The 15280-nt window shown below is 30.7% G+C and overlaps 3 protein-coding genes across 4 annotated transcripts in view; 2 read left to right on the top strand and 1 right to left on the bottom strand.

The window, feature by feature from the left end:
* LOC108745836 (magnesium-dependent phosphatase 1-like) overlaps window positions 1-3890 on the bottom strand; it is a 5174-nt gene extending 1284 nt beyond the window's left edge. The window contains exons 1-4 of the mRNA XM_018482226.1: window positions 3712-3890; window positions 3527-3584; window positions 3229-3450; window positions 3043-3157 (exon numbers count right to left, since the gene is read on the bottom strand). Of these exons, the coding sequence (XP_018337728.1) occupies window positions 3043-3157; window positions 3229-3450; window positions 3527-3584; window positions 3712-3748 (432 nt within the window). The 5' untranslated portion in view covers window positions 3749-3890. The remainder of the gene's footprint in view (window positions 1-3042; window positions 3158-3228; window positions 3451-3526; window positions 3585-3711) is intronic.
* Window positions 1117-2932, top strand: LOC108745835 (probable DNA primase large subunit). Its single transcript, XM_018482225.1, has 4 exons — window positions 1117-1406; window positions 1590-1852; window positions 1926-2491; window positions 2595-2932. The coding sequence occupies exons 1-4, from the start codon at window positions 1207-1209 to the stop codon at window positions 2835-2837; spliced, it is 1272 nt and encodes a 423-aa protein (XP_018337727.1). The 5' UTR covers window positions 1117-1206; the 3' UTR covers window positions 2838-2932.
* A 2926-nt stretch (window positions 3891-6816) lies between the features above and the next one.
* LOC108745816 lies at window positions 6817-11970 on the top strand. 2 transcript variants are annotated; one of them, XM_018482190.1, is made up of 6 exons: window positions 6817-7046; window positions 8558-8826; window positions 8938-10872; window positions 11357-11561; window positions 11647-11811; window positions 11893-11970. In XM_018482190.1, the coding sequence occupies exons 1-6, from the start codon at window positions 6872-6874 to the stop codon at window positions 11934-11936; spliced, it is 2793 nt and encodes a 930-aa protein (XP_018337692.1). In that variant the 5' UTR covers window positions 6817-6871; the 3' UTR covers window positions 11937-11970. The 2 variants fall into 2 exon arrangements, with proteins under 2 accessions (XP_018337692.1, XP_018337691.1); XM_018482189.1 differs by having other exon boundaries at window positions 8558-10872.
* The last annotated feature ends 3310 nt before the right edge of the window (window positions 11971-15280 follow it).

The following is a 15280-nucleotide window of genomic DNA, read 5'->3' as shown; positions in this document are numbered from 1 at the left end:
AAAAAACAACTATGAAAAATGTTTGCAAAAACAAAATAACTTAAATTCACAAAAAGAGGAAAAAAAATAAAAAAAAGTATTGTTCTTATTCACAATATTGTCTTTGTTTCAACGAAAAAATTATAATATTTACAAAAATTAAATTTAGAACATTTTAACAAATAAAGATCCTATATATAATCAGATTCTAACTACGATGTAGTCTTGTTTGTTATTGATCCGACATTTTTCTTCAATTCGTCACAGTTGTTTGAAATGTATTTTATTATCTAGCATTTTTTTAACGATGAATTGTTGCAAAAAAATGCTGGCGCATCCAATCATTTTTATTCGGAAAGAAATACTTATATTTAAATATTATGCAAAAAATTGAAAAAAAGTTGGACTACACAGAACTACAGCTCCACATAATACTTGCAACGCTCATCATTTGTCCTTGTTTAACATTTGATAAACAACAAGGACGAAAGGATTCCACGAGTGTTGTGAATCTTATAGCGTTTTCTCTTGGCTGCGCTATCGCCCACTAGTTCAACACTCGGACAGTGTACCATGTTTCCATGGCTGGTGGTAAGCAAACTCATTCGGTATTTACGTAGCTACGGTATAGTGCAATTTTATGCACGAAGTAGGATTTTGCACCATCTCAAAGAAACGGCATAGAGCCAGTGTGACATTTAAAATTTGAAAATGGAAGTCAAGCGGGAATAGAGTTTTAGCGTAATAATGGATGCATCCAGAAGCACGACCACTCACTGAGAGCTCAATGAGCTCTTTTACTTGTTTGGTCTACATTTTTATATTTAATAGAATATGCCAATTAAATGCAAAAGCTCACTGAGCGCTCAGTGAGCGATCGTGCTTCTGGATGCACCTGATGATGTAATGTACACCACTCTAGTGTAGTTGAGTGTAGCGCTTACACGCAACTGGTGCGGTGCGAGGCTGCACCCAGTGCACCAAGAGAAAACGCTATTAAATGGAACGCAGCCTACATATGTTCACTGCGTGTTTACTTATGTCCGCCAGAAACTTATAGAGCTGCTACATTTACAGTGCCACTGCAGAGTGAATAAAATAGCACATCTTTCTCTCTCACACAATTTTGAAGAAAAATGCTGGACATTGTTGTGGTTAAACTCCAATTACAAAGTCTTTATTTATAAGTACATTTTCATATGTAACAAAACTTGAGAGTTATCTGATATGATTGATGTAGACATAGATATGTTTTATATTATACCACCAAATGGCGAGATACCGCTTTATATTATGGAAGATTGTATTTTGACTAGATTAGATTATTTGAGGCTCCTGAGTGAAGGATCTGCTAATAAATTTGATGGGAAATTTGAATACTTATTAGAAAATTCTACTTACGATAAAATTGGACATTTTATATTAAGGTAAGTATACGTTAGAATTTTTTAGACAATCTTTAATAATTAAATATAATTTAAATATTTAAAGAATAAGTAATATACAATTTTAAAAAGTTCATGTGTCTATAAAGTAAAGGAATTAAGAACAGATAGAACTATAAAAATCTGTATTCCTAATTAATTAAACATTGCTGTTTATTGTTTTAGGTTATTAGCTTCTACATCGTCAGATTTATGTATATATTGGATTGGCAAAGAATCATTATTATTTAAACATAGATTAGATAGTCTATCACCTAGACGATTACATAAATTATTAAAGCAAATTACATGGAAACTGCAAATATTTAAAGATAAGAAAAGTACAATTGACACAACTCTCATTGAGTTATGCAAATTTTATATGCAGCCCTTAGTTTTTAAACATCTGACATCAAATTGTCATGATTGCGATAATTTTCGATATGAAAGTATGAATACAGAATATTATTTGTATATAAAAAATTTTTAAATAAAATTAATTTCTTATTTCATATTTTTCAGTGAGATTTGAAATAATACCAGATTTGGTGAAAGAAAGAGAACTAGCCCTTAATAATGGAAATGTCATCACACATTGTTCAGATTGGAAAAAAGTACTTCGATTATTATTTAGTAATTATGTAATCAATGAAATAAATATTATGAAGAGACAGTCGCTATATATCATAAAACATGATCTTAGATTCCACATTTTGAATCAGAAAATTCAATCCTATCTCTTCAAGGAAGGTGTTCCTCATGGAAAAGTAACTATTGATAACATAGAAGCAGAAGCACAGAAATTTCCATTATGTATGCAACATTTGCATTCTTTATTAAGAAGAAGACATCGTCTCAGTCACTATGCGCGTTTATACTACAGTCTTTTTCTGAAAGAAATAGGAATGACCCTAGAAGATTCAATTGTATTTTGGAAGCAAGAATATTCCAAGCCACACACTTGTACTTCAGTATGTTCACACAATTGGCAATCCAATGAGAAAAAATTCATATATAGCATCAGGCACATGTATGGTTTAGAAGGATCGCGAAGAACTTACAAGACGCCTGACTGCAATCTCATTTGTGTAAGTAAAAATATCACGTACATACACATACAAAAAGTCTTTTCTATAATCTACATAAACTTTATTATTAGAATTACTTTTTCAAACATCGAAACTATTGTAGGTTGGTATTAGTGGAGCAACATACGAGGGTGGTTGTCCTTTCAAGGATTTTGATACGAGTGTACTCAGAAATCTTTTACAAGCTTCAGTAAATGAAGATGAAATTGAAAAATTTATAAATAATGTATCTACTAAAGATCCAGAAGTTCTCTGCACTACATTTCTGAAACTCATACGCAAAGATGACATTAACGACGTCGTTATCAAAAGTCCAGTACAATACTACCAAAGAATGATTAATTAATATCAATTCTATCTTCGTAATGAAAACTGTATACAATTAATGCCTTCATTCCTGCCAGTATTTTTTATTGTTTAATTCAAGATCTTGCTAATATATTTTGTAGATATTACAAAACAATTATAAAGATAAATAAATTATATTAATGTTTAAACAATTATTTATTACTAAATGATTGCAGAGCATCTTCTATAACACAACGACTTACACCATCTTCAACTAATACAGCATGTACTCCAAGTTTACCAACTTCCATGATATTTCTAGCCTCATCGTCAAAAAATATCATATCTTTATAATCAATGTGAGAACTCTTTTGAATGCTGAAAGCAACAAATTATAGTTTTAAACTATTATACCACCTGATCCTTTATGAATATTACACAAGACTTACTTAGAAAAATGTGTGACTTTGCTACCAGGAAATATTTCAACATATTTGAAATATTTCTTCCAGCCAAATGCATCTATTAATTGTTTAGCCCCCTTTATCTCTGCTGTACGTGACGCTATACCCAGTTCATATCCTTCTCCTGATAACTGTTTTAATACATCAGGAACATCAGAATAGTGGTCTACGTCACGGCCACGTGCATCTATTACTTTATTTCGTGTTCTAAAAGTTTTCTTCTTTAAGTTGGACAAAAATTCTTAAAATACTACATAATCTTATCAGTTTTTAATGCACGCACCCTTTCTTAAATGGTGGTTCTACAAAACTGTCTACCCAAAACGGCCACAAGGTATAATCTGAAATATAATATCCTTTCCATTTCTCCAAAAATCACATTCTAAATAATTTTTATTGCAACATAAAGAAAAAAAATAATTATTATAAATTTGTCATACATCTAAATTGTAATGTTCATGATTATACCTAAATCAAAGACGATAACTTTCGGTTTTTTCTCCATTTATTCCCTGATTGAATTACAAGAAGACGGACAAAATTAATCAATGACAAAGCACTGTCACTAATATAAGTAATTTTCTTAGATAAATAATAAAACTGCAAATCCGTCACACAGTGAGTGTGAAAACCTAACTTGACTTAATTCCTTCCATTACCATCTGCATCTATTTCGACTAGTAAATTCTTACTCTAACCGCTAGAGGGTACTAGAAACAATTTTTTCAAACGAATATCGTAGAATTAATAATCACATTTTAGAGGAAACAATCATGATTTAATTGCTATTGTTAATGTTAGTATCAGCTAATTATTATTTTGATTAACTCGTTTGCATGATTAGTTTGGGGAAAATTCATCACAAAAAAAACTTATACGATTGCACGGAGTTCATCTGACGGATCTGTCACGCATCCACGCTCGATCTATACAAAATATACGTATTTACATATAATAACTATTCAGAAGTTTTAATTGTATCCATACGATATCATTACAAGTAATAACTTAAAATTGGATATGATGAGAAGTGACGCTACATTCACGTGGAAGTCACCCGAGTATCTCTCATTTAATAAAACAAAAAGAGTACAATCAATACATTTAATCATATATTAATGATATATACGTACTCGACGATAATTCCATGGTAATTGTGCTTCGCCACTGCAAGAAAATATCCAAAAGAGGCACAATTATTATACACACACACACAACAAAAGGACTACAAGCGACGTCGCCCACATCGACCGCACTGATACTATATTCGTTTGTCGCGTTGCATACTCCAACATGCTCCAACATGCTCCAACATGCTTCTGCTTTAGTTTATACTCACTCCGAGCGCGTTGGAGCATGTTGGAATATGTTGGAGCACGCGACGTGAAGAAACGAAGCATGACATAATAGCTCCCGCAAACTGAACTCGATAACTGACGGAAACGACACTTGCCACACAGTAGAAGTTGTAACCAATCATTCTATTGGCTACCGTTTAAAAAACGCGGGAACGCTTGCCGCGCGGCGGAAATTGTCGCACTGACTAAACATTTTATCCTAGTAAACGAGAATGGATTAAAATGGATTGACATTTTTTTCTATCCGCACGCATATTTTAAATAGATAGTATACTTTTTAGATAGTAGCATACTTTTTTTGGATTTAATTGGTTTTAATTACATTCAATTGAATGCAATTGGATTGAAGAACTATATTTCCTATTCAAAATTTTGAATTGAACAGCATTCACAATGCACGGAAAAAGCTAATATTATTTTTAGATTGAAAGGCATAGAAATATGCTCCATGCAATTCCTATAAATGAATAAAAATGCATTCAAAATTGAAAAGCATTCATTTTAACATTCGTAAGCCAATATTTCTGAAAATCTAAATCCATTTCAAATCATTTCAATTCATTCTCGTTTGCTGGGACGTTTTTAAATCGGCCTCATTTTGCAAAACTTATGGAAATTATGCAATACTACTTTCACCGTGAGGCAAAAATTGAATTGAGTTCAACTTTTGTCGCGTGGTGAAAATTATATAATATATCTATTACTTCCAAGCAAGCGAAACACTGCAACTTCCGCGCGCGCGGGAAGTTTTACTATGTTTTCTGGGCGGGAGCCATTAAAGTATATCCACACAAACTTGTTGCATCAGTGGCCTAAGATTTGTTCACGTCGCATGTTTCAACATGCTCCAATATGCTCCTGCCATAGTTCCTACTCACTCTAATGAGTGCATTGGAGCGAGTAGGAGGTAAGATAGAAGCATATTGGAGCATGTTCGAGCATGCGACGCGAACAAACTTCTACCGAGAGTTTAATTCGGATCAGAATGTAAGAATCAATCATCTACAGTCGAGCATTCCCCTGTCGTTCGACTGTAACAGAAAAATACTCGATTGTAGTTGATTGATTCTTACATTCTGATTTGAATTACTCAATAGATGCATCCAGAAGCACGACCGCTCACTGAAAGCTCAATAAACTCTTTTATCTGTTTGATCTATATTTTTAAATCTAAGAATATGCCAATCAGATGTAAAAGCCCTCTGAGCGCTCAGTGAGAGATCGTGCTTCTGGATATTCCTAATAATTAGCCAATACGACATCTTCCGCGCGGCAAGCTTTATGGCTCCTACACACTAAACGCAAAAACGCTTGCCGCGCGGCGAAATGAGACGAGATAATCAATGAACACATTGGTGATTGATTTTGCGGCGCGGCAAGCATTTCCGCATCCAGTGTGCAGGAACCATTAGAGTCCTAGAAACCAGAGATGCGACATTGAAGGGATACGGTCTGATTGGCTGGTCTAAAGCCCGATTGCACCAACCTTACTTTGATTTTAAGTGAGGCTTAAAACTCTCTCTGTTTTTGTCTTTTTTTCGTTTTAAAATAGGACAGAGAGAGTTTTAAGTTTCACTTTTACTGCGTAATTAGAGTCCTAGGACTCTACATACAGAGTCTAATAATTGGTGCATCCAGAAGCACGACCGCTCACTGAGCACTCAGTAAATTCTTGCGTCTGATTGGCATATTCCGTTAGGTCTAAAAATGTAGACCAAACAGGTAAAAGAGCTCATTGAGCTCTCAATGAGCGGTCGTGCTTCTGAATGCATCCAATGTATGTGCTATTAAGTACATACTATAAGTACGTATTATACTTTCTTTTTCTAATTTAACTTTTCTTATATAATACATCAGCTGTCATCAGCTTTTAAAGGCGCCTTTTCATGTCGACACTCGACGCTCATTTTCGGCGTCAAAATCAGTCAGACAGAAATTGATGAATATCAATTTTGATCTTATGATTTATTTTAACGCTGTAAATGGGCATTAGCATGAAAAGGAATTGAATTAAAATGGCGATGACGACTTAATCCAACCGACTCATGTCGCATCTCTGGTTTCTAGAACTCTAGTCGTCATCTATTGGCATGACTGGCATTCGTCATTTCAAGTTGACCAATGAGAACCAATGGGAGTCATCGTACGCTACTATTCCAACGTTCAGCGCCCTGACCATCAATTTGAAGTGATTTTCAGTTGTGTTACCGTTAAACGGTTACGTGTGTTCGACGTGTTTACGTTGGATCGTTTTTACGAAGTCGTACGAGATGCCGGATTTTAAAGAACAGTATAAAAATCCACGTCCTGGATTCGGCGACACGAATCACAGAAGATATCTGCGTGCTTGCAATTACGATAAATCTCGTAGAGAGGCCAGAACACGGACTTTCGACAAACATCGCAACCTGCAAAACGATTCAACACCAACGAATGTGCAGCACGGTAAATTGAAAAAGAATTCTCATTTAACGTGACTTACACGTGATAATTAAACATCGCCAAAGCTTTCCTTTCTACCAATGTAGTTTAATTCCAATCTTAGTTAAACTTATTCTTCATCTTTTTCTAATTCTTTTGCCTATTTTTATCAATATAAGTTAATTTCAATCTTAGTTTAATTTATTCCTATCCTTTTTTAATCTATAATAGCAAAGAAACAAGCATCAATTAGATTAAAAATAAAAAAAGACTGAGAACCAAACTAGATGTTTGATCTTAAAATTTAATCAATATATCAGATATTTTTACTTCTATTAAGGCCCAATTGCACCAACATACTTTAACTTTAAGGGAGGCTTAAAACTCAGTTTCTCTCTTTAAAGTCGAAAGAGAGGAAGAGATAGAGAGAGTTTTAAGCCTCGCTTAAAATCAAAGTAACATTGGTGCAACCAGGCTTAAATCATTATCAATGTTGACAAAACAATTATTTTGTGCAGTATAAATTATACATATCTGACAAAGTGTTATTAAATTAACATTGTGTTCATAACACTTATCAGTTATTTATAATTTGTACGGCAGAGTAATTCTTTTGTTAATATTGATAATGACCTAATAGAGATTAAAAAAATGTATTATTTGGTCATTGTTCAAAATTTTAGCAATTAACATTCTCCAGTTTGTCTCATGGCTTTTATTTGTTATTTTGATTCTTATTTACCCTTTTAATTTTTTATCTAGATTCTATATCTATGCTCAGTAAATTATATGTTTTAAGTCTCTCCTTAAATTATGATAAAATACATATTTATTTATTTTGTGCAAACTGATCACACATAATGAAATGTTATACATTGATCAAATTTCTTTACATACAATTGATATATGTTTTCTAGAACATTTTATTGCCTTTATTTTAAAGGATTAATTAAATTTTAATTAAAATTGAATTCTATGATATTAATGAATTTGTAGAATAATCTGTTATATATTTATGATGTTCATTTATCATTATATGAATGGAAAATTTAACAATATAAAGATCAATAATTTGATGAATTAATAAAATGTGTTGCAACATTAAACAATGATTATGTTTACACAGCATCCTTATTTAATAATATCCATAGTTATGAAACTGATTGATCAGTTATAGCTATTCTTCTGAAGAATGAAATGACTGATTTATGTCAATTACTGTTGTTATTGAATCTTATGAAGGATGCTATGTAACATCAATGTGTTCTAGTTTTATAGAAACCAAATATTATTGTAGTTGTGTGTGTTCATGGCAATAAAATATGTCATTGTTATATATTTTCTTGTGTATGTATGTATATATACTATAAAAGAAACATAAATAAAAAGATATGATTATTACATATAATTTATGTGTAAGTTTATATTTACATTTTATGTATATATGTTTGAATTGATAATTTCTCAATTATTATACATTTATACTATGAAATTAACCAATTATAAAAAGGAAAAATTTCTATTATTCTTAACAGAGGTCACATCTGCCATTGCTGATGAACGTATGAAAAAATTAATAAAATGGAGAGAGGAACGTAACAGAAAAAAGAAGTTGGAAGCTGCAATAAAAAAACCAGCTTTTAAAGTTGGTGTTGTTCACCATTCCTTATGTTCTCCAATAATCAAAAGTGGCGTAAAAATGGCAAAAACACCAAACAAAACAGAAAATTCAAACTATATCAAAAAACGAATTACAAGAGCTACGGAAAAACGATTGCTTGCCAAAGCAGCTGCTCAACAAACGGTAAAGAATTCAACTTCGGTGATAAAACATCCCTTTAAAACCATGACTTCTTGTACTAAGAAATCATTTGCCCCTGCTGATTATTGTTTTAAACCTCCATCTGGTTTGCAGAAGATGCCTCTATTTGGTCTTGTACCAATGAAAGGAACACCACAAGAGAAATATCCATCATTACAAACACAAACTTCTAATATTACAGAGATTTTTGAAACTTCTACACATTCCAAGTTATCATTAAATAAACAAAAGTCGTCACAGAAATTAAGTGAATCGATTATTCGAGATCCAGATGAATTAAATACAATTGAAGCAATAGGAGTATCATTAAAAGAACAGGCAGAGAATCAAACAGACACATCAGATTCCTTACACGAAGAAAATTTTTCATCAAGCAGTACTGATACAAAAATATCACCAAAGATTACTTCAACATCTTTTGAGAAAGAAAATTGTGATATGGAAGATCTTATTTGCTTTTCGCCATATCTCACACGAACTCGTGGCAAGAGAAATTCTAGAATAGAGGGACAGCAACGGTTGGGTATTGGTCGTCGATCCGATGAAATTCCAACCAAAGATACTGTTATGAAAAATTTAAACATATGTGTGGAAGAGGAGGAACGTACTGCTCAGTATTTCATGCTTATTGTGAATAAAGAAACTGATAGACTTAAGGAACTCTGTAAGAAATGGTTGGATGTTGGAGTAAAAAAGAATGTCCCAGAGGACGCTATGTATGAAATACAACAAGCGGTAGGACAAACAAATTTATTAATAAATAAAAAATTTGAAAGATTTCGTGGCTTAGTACAAGATTGCGAAACTGGTAAAGGAGAAATGCTGGTTACATGTAAAGATTTGCAAGGATTTTGGGATATGACGTACATGGAAGTCAAGGATTGTGACATGCGATTTGAAAAATTAGAGCAACGTCAAAACAGAGGATGGCAGGAAGAGGAATATACTGTTGTCAAGCCTGCTGTTAAAAAACGAATGGCTATTAAAAAACGAACTGTATCATCAAAACCAAGTTCATTACGATCGTTAATCTTAGCTGCCAGAAAAAACATGGAAGAAGGAACATTAAATAAAGACATTATTTTGCCGCAAGATACACGTTTAAGTGAAAAACCAAGTAATAGAAAATCTTTTACTGAGCTTCGTGATGAAAATACCAATATTCGACATAGTATAAGTAGATCTAAATCCCATGATCTTAATGAGAAAAAATCAACTCCTGCTCGACGCGAAAGCTCTACTAGAGTAAGTTCGGTACAGAAAGTGCAATTTTCTGACAAAATTAAAAGAATGAAAAGTCCATTTGCAGCTATGAAAATAAGTAAAATGTGTAAGACACCCGAGGTTGAATTAGATGACACAGTATCGTATGTTAATTCTGATCAAACGCCGGGCAAAAGCATATTAAAGAAATCAGAAGAATTAGAAAATAAGGAAACACGCATAAAATCTGCGCATAAAGTCAATTTTGATGATCAAATATTTCTTAATAACATCCTTCTTAATGAAGAAATACAAACTAAATTAAGTTTAGCTGCTGCATTAACTAAAGTAGATAGTCCAGATAAAATAGATACATTAATATCGCCACCCATTAATGCTGAAAAACGATTGGACTTTGAAGATTCTGACAGTAACGATGATTTGAACAAATTAGAAATTAAAATAAAAACAGGAAAACGAAATAAATCTAAATTATCTGTTCAGAATACTTTAGATACTATTGAGCATCTATTTAATGACATACCTTCAGTATCTATTAAAGAATTATCATCAGATAATAATGAGAAGATTGTGTCATCTAGAAAAAGCCTAAGAAATCGAGTTCAACATAAGGACACACCGAATAGGAAAAGTGTAGATATTCTGTTTTCACCTTCAGCATTAGTTAACAGAGATGACAAAATGGCCACTATTACTGAAATAATTTCAAAAGACATGGAAGATGTAGATTTAGGAATCAAAGTACTTAGAAATAGAACTATCCTGGCAAATAATACTCCTAAAAGTAATAGAAGTAGTAAAATGGTAAGCTATATTTTTTCTTTCTGTAAGCGTATATTACACCTCTCTCATATGCTTGTGGTGCGCACGCTGATTATTCAATTGCCACAAGCATATGGAACTTACAGTTTTAATGCCGGTTTCGAACAACAGATTTTTTTTAGAGGTATTTCTATGAGCAAGATACTCTCAGAGATTGACGACTTTTTCTGAGAGGAGGTACAAGCGTAAATATTTTGGTTCCTACCAGAATCGAATCCGGAATCTCTGGCATGATAGACCAATACGCTATCTACTATGCCATGCTCGCGCTCTTATGTTTTTTAATGATATCTTTTCAATATAATCATTCATAACACTTGATATTAAATATAAAATAATTATTTCAAAAAATATTTTAGTAAAAACTTTTTATATAATTTTTTTAAATCTATTTATATATGTATTTAACATACTTATAATCTATTAATTGAATAAATAATAATTAATTAAAAGAAATATTTTTTAGATGACGCCGAAAAAGATAAATATTGACAAAGAAGAAAATGAGAGTCCGGTGAAGAAGTTAAGTAGGAAAAGCTCATTAAAATTACTGAAAACAAACAAAGATGAACATATGACACTAAATACAAACGATATAATGCAGATAGAAAATGTAACATTGATAGGCAATACTTCTAAGAAGAGATCACTTCGAAATGTTGCGTTTGATGGTAAAACTTATATTATTATAAGTACACTTCTTTTGGTACACGTATATTTAATATATACTCAATATAATTATATTTTGTTACATAGAAACTTGCGTAGCATGTGCCGAAAATAAACCAGTGCTACCTATGACTCCTTATTCAAAACGTCGTAGCAAGACTCCCTCAAGACACTCCCTCAAGAATCGGAACAAATCGATTGATACATTTGATGAAGATCTTATATCATGGGACACACCAGACAAAAAATATCGTAAATTTTAGTAATATATAACGTAATATAAAATGTAATACTTATATAAAAAAAAAATTAATCAAAACTCATTTGTTTCAGGTCATCGCAGGGTTACTAGATCATCTCATTCAGATAATTTGTAATATCTTTTCATATATTATAACATTTATATGTTGTGTTTATATTGACTGTCATATTATAAAACGTTTTACATATTACGACATCTAAGCTGTAATATATACATGTAATGATTGTATTATAGAATATTTCATTTATTTTTTATGTTTTCATATAATATAGAATTTGTTTTAACGTTTTCGATTTCATATCAATATTTTGAATTTATTTGAATTTATTAGTATTTACATAGTTCTATAAACTTTTAAATATTGATAATCCATAAACGATTGTAAAATTTCATTAAAAAATAGTTATAGAATAAAGAAAGAAAAAGACCTGTAAATAAAAAAATTAATAAAACTATATGTAAAACTATTTATAAGTGAATGATTAAAATTAAACCTATGGTTGTTAAAATATTGAAAAACTAACGAAGTGAAATATTGATGATAATTATTAAATCGTATTTATCTTTAATTGTTAAGTTGCGATTATAAGACTTATTTCTATAACTCGAGCAATATAATAAAAAAATCATTAATATATTTATATTATTTATGTTTGTTAATCGTTCAAGTATTATTTAATTCTAATATACAATTTTTTACGGAAATATTCAAAACTTAAAAAAATGTGAAGTTTTTGGTTAAACCAATAATTGAGAAACAAATCCAATAAAAAATTAATATTGATCGAGACAAATAAATATCAATTAGTAATCTACATTCGGAGCACTATTCAAAAGAAATGTAAACTCAAAAATTCTAGTGCAATAAATTCCTCATTGCAGAAATGAAATTTTTTAATATGATTTTATTATAAGATTTATTATCTATTATAAGATTTTAGTTTATACATTTAGACAGTGAGGAACTCCTACCAGAGAGAAATCTGTGAGAGAGGACATGGCTTTTTTTCTGTAATCGCAAACTGCTTCCGCGCACTACTACCCTCCGAACAAGTAGATGTTTGAATATGTAAACAAGTTAATTTAGCGAATTTTATCTTATAATACGCGTTTACATAAAAATGGAATTGCGAAGTTGTTTTTTATGCAAATTTTCAACCCCTTTTTACCAAACCTAATTATTAGTATGTAAATTTTTTTATTCCAAAGTCTCTATAATCACTAATCGCTAGCAATTAATAGAGTCTTTGAATACACTTCAAACTTTCAATTACATATCGTTAAATTTAGAGATTGAATTTAGCAAAAATGAGCTAGACGCCCTCCACCACCCCCGCCGATTTCATCGGCGGTCCTCTTTGTAAGTATACTCACCCATACAAAAATGAGCTACAATAAATTTAGTAGCCTGTGTTCTGGCAAGTATACTTTTAATTTATTTTTTATTTTTATGTCTATTTTATATTTTTTGCTAATCATAATGTAATAACTTTATTTTTTATTTGTGTAATCCTTTATACAATTAAATACTACAATTATAATAATTGTTTACAATATACAATATACAATTACAAATATTGTGTGTAATATCTTTTAGTTTCATTATATTTATTTTTTTATTTTCAAAATACAATTTAATTATCCGATCACGAAATTTATTTGTCATTTTATTTGTAATAATTTAATTTTTTTATTAAAAATGATTGTATTAATTCTCTCCCCCCTCCCCCATCTATCCATCTACTTATCCTACCTACCTGTAGTTTTAACAATTTTCACTTATTCATGCCTATTTATGTATCCTATCTCCATCCGTGTATTCCTACTTACATTACTTTATAATGTGTAATAACACCGCGAATTAATGGCTGTGTTCAAGAAAACAGCTTTACAAATATAAAATTCTTCGATGCGTTAGTTTTTGCTTTTGGCTCCTTATGAATTTAAATGTATAAACTATAAATCAATCATATTGAAGAATTTTACAACAGTTGCAAAGTTGCTTTCTCTGCTGAACGCAGCAGCTAATGCTTAACCATGTCTTATCGCGTACTGATAAATTCAGCGGAAAAACCTAATCGCGACCATACTAAATAAATGAGCAATAAATAATAATTAAAACAGAGTTCCAATTTTTAAAATATAAAAATATTAATAAATAACGGCTAATGAAAGTTAGTGCAGATAATCAAGAACAAGTTTTGTAGATTTTTTTTAATCTACCAAACTTGTGCTTGATTATCTGCGCTGGCTCTCATTAGTCCTGTTATTTTATTAGTCTTTTTTGTATTTTAAATAATTCAAAAAATATAAGGACTCACAATTTGCGAGCAAATTACCCTCCCGAATATTCAGTTTACCTTTTACAAATTGGTCATGCAACGTACCTCTCAATGAACAGAATGTCTAAAATCGACGCATAAGACAACTTTAAGATATAAGAATTATTTTTTAAGAATTATTTTAAAAACATCTTTAAAATATTTCATAAAAAATTCTAAAATATTTTAAAATTGTCTTATGCGTTGATTTAGACATTCTGCTCATTGAGCTAGTAGAGATTCTCTTCACTCTTCTGGCCAGATTGGACTCACCTTCCATTGTTCCTGACCAATACACTGGCTTCATAAGCCAGATATAGAACAGCAATAAAAAGGAGACATACTCCTTTTTATTGCCAACTGCTGCCCATATATCGTCGACAATAAGCGTAAGACTTTACGCTTCTGTATGATGCGCGAAACACGAACGCGTCGCGAAGAGGCCATTATATTAATAAAATTGACTAAATATTAATATAAATAATTATCATTAATAATAATAATTATTATTATTATATTAACATACGAATAAATTTCGCGTTTATTTTCTATATTATTCAAAATTAAAAATATAAATATGCGACTAAAAATAAATCTAAATTAAAAAATCATGTCAATAACGTATTTATTTCAAGAGTTTCTAATATTACGAGCAACTATTAATTAAATTTCTTAATGTAAATTTTATGTGTTCAATAAAAATTAATTTTAAAATAAATGAAATTATTAAATCGATTATCATCTGATAAAATTAAAGGCCCATGTACGTATTTTTAACGATTCGAACGATTCGTTGCTGAATTTCATCTCAAAGCATGCGGAGATGAAAAATTCAGATGAATGATGTAAGATCCAAAGGGATAATTTTCTCTTACATCAATAAATAAATTTCTATCGTATTTTGTATATTATTAAAATTTCATTTTTTGACTAATTTATTATTTCAAAATTAAGTATTTTAAGTCATGCAAAAATTTTAAAATAGTTAAAAAATAAAATTCTTATAATTCTTGGTAAAATGTATATTGGATTTTTCATCATATTACTACTTGTATGTATTTATTTATGCATCCACATTAAGTGCTTACATGACTTCCATTACAATTCCACTACATCTTATTCAGTACACATAGACATT

This window comes from Trachymyrmex septentrionalis, unplaced genomic scaffold (genome assembly GCF_001594115.1).
Source record: "Trachymyrmex septentrionalis isolate Tsep2-gDNA-1 unplaced genomic scaffold, Tsep1.0 scaffold15, whole genome shotgun sequence".
Lineage (NCBI taxonomy): Eukaryota > Metazoa > Arthropoda > Insecta > Hymenoptera > Formicidae > Trachymyrmex > Trachymyrmex septentrionalis.
This window is presented reverse-complemented; position numbering and strand designations above follow the sequence as displayed.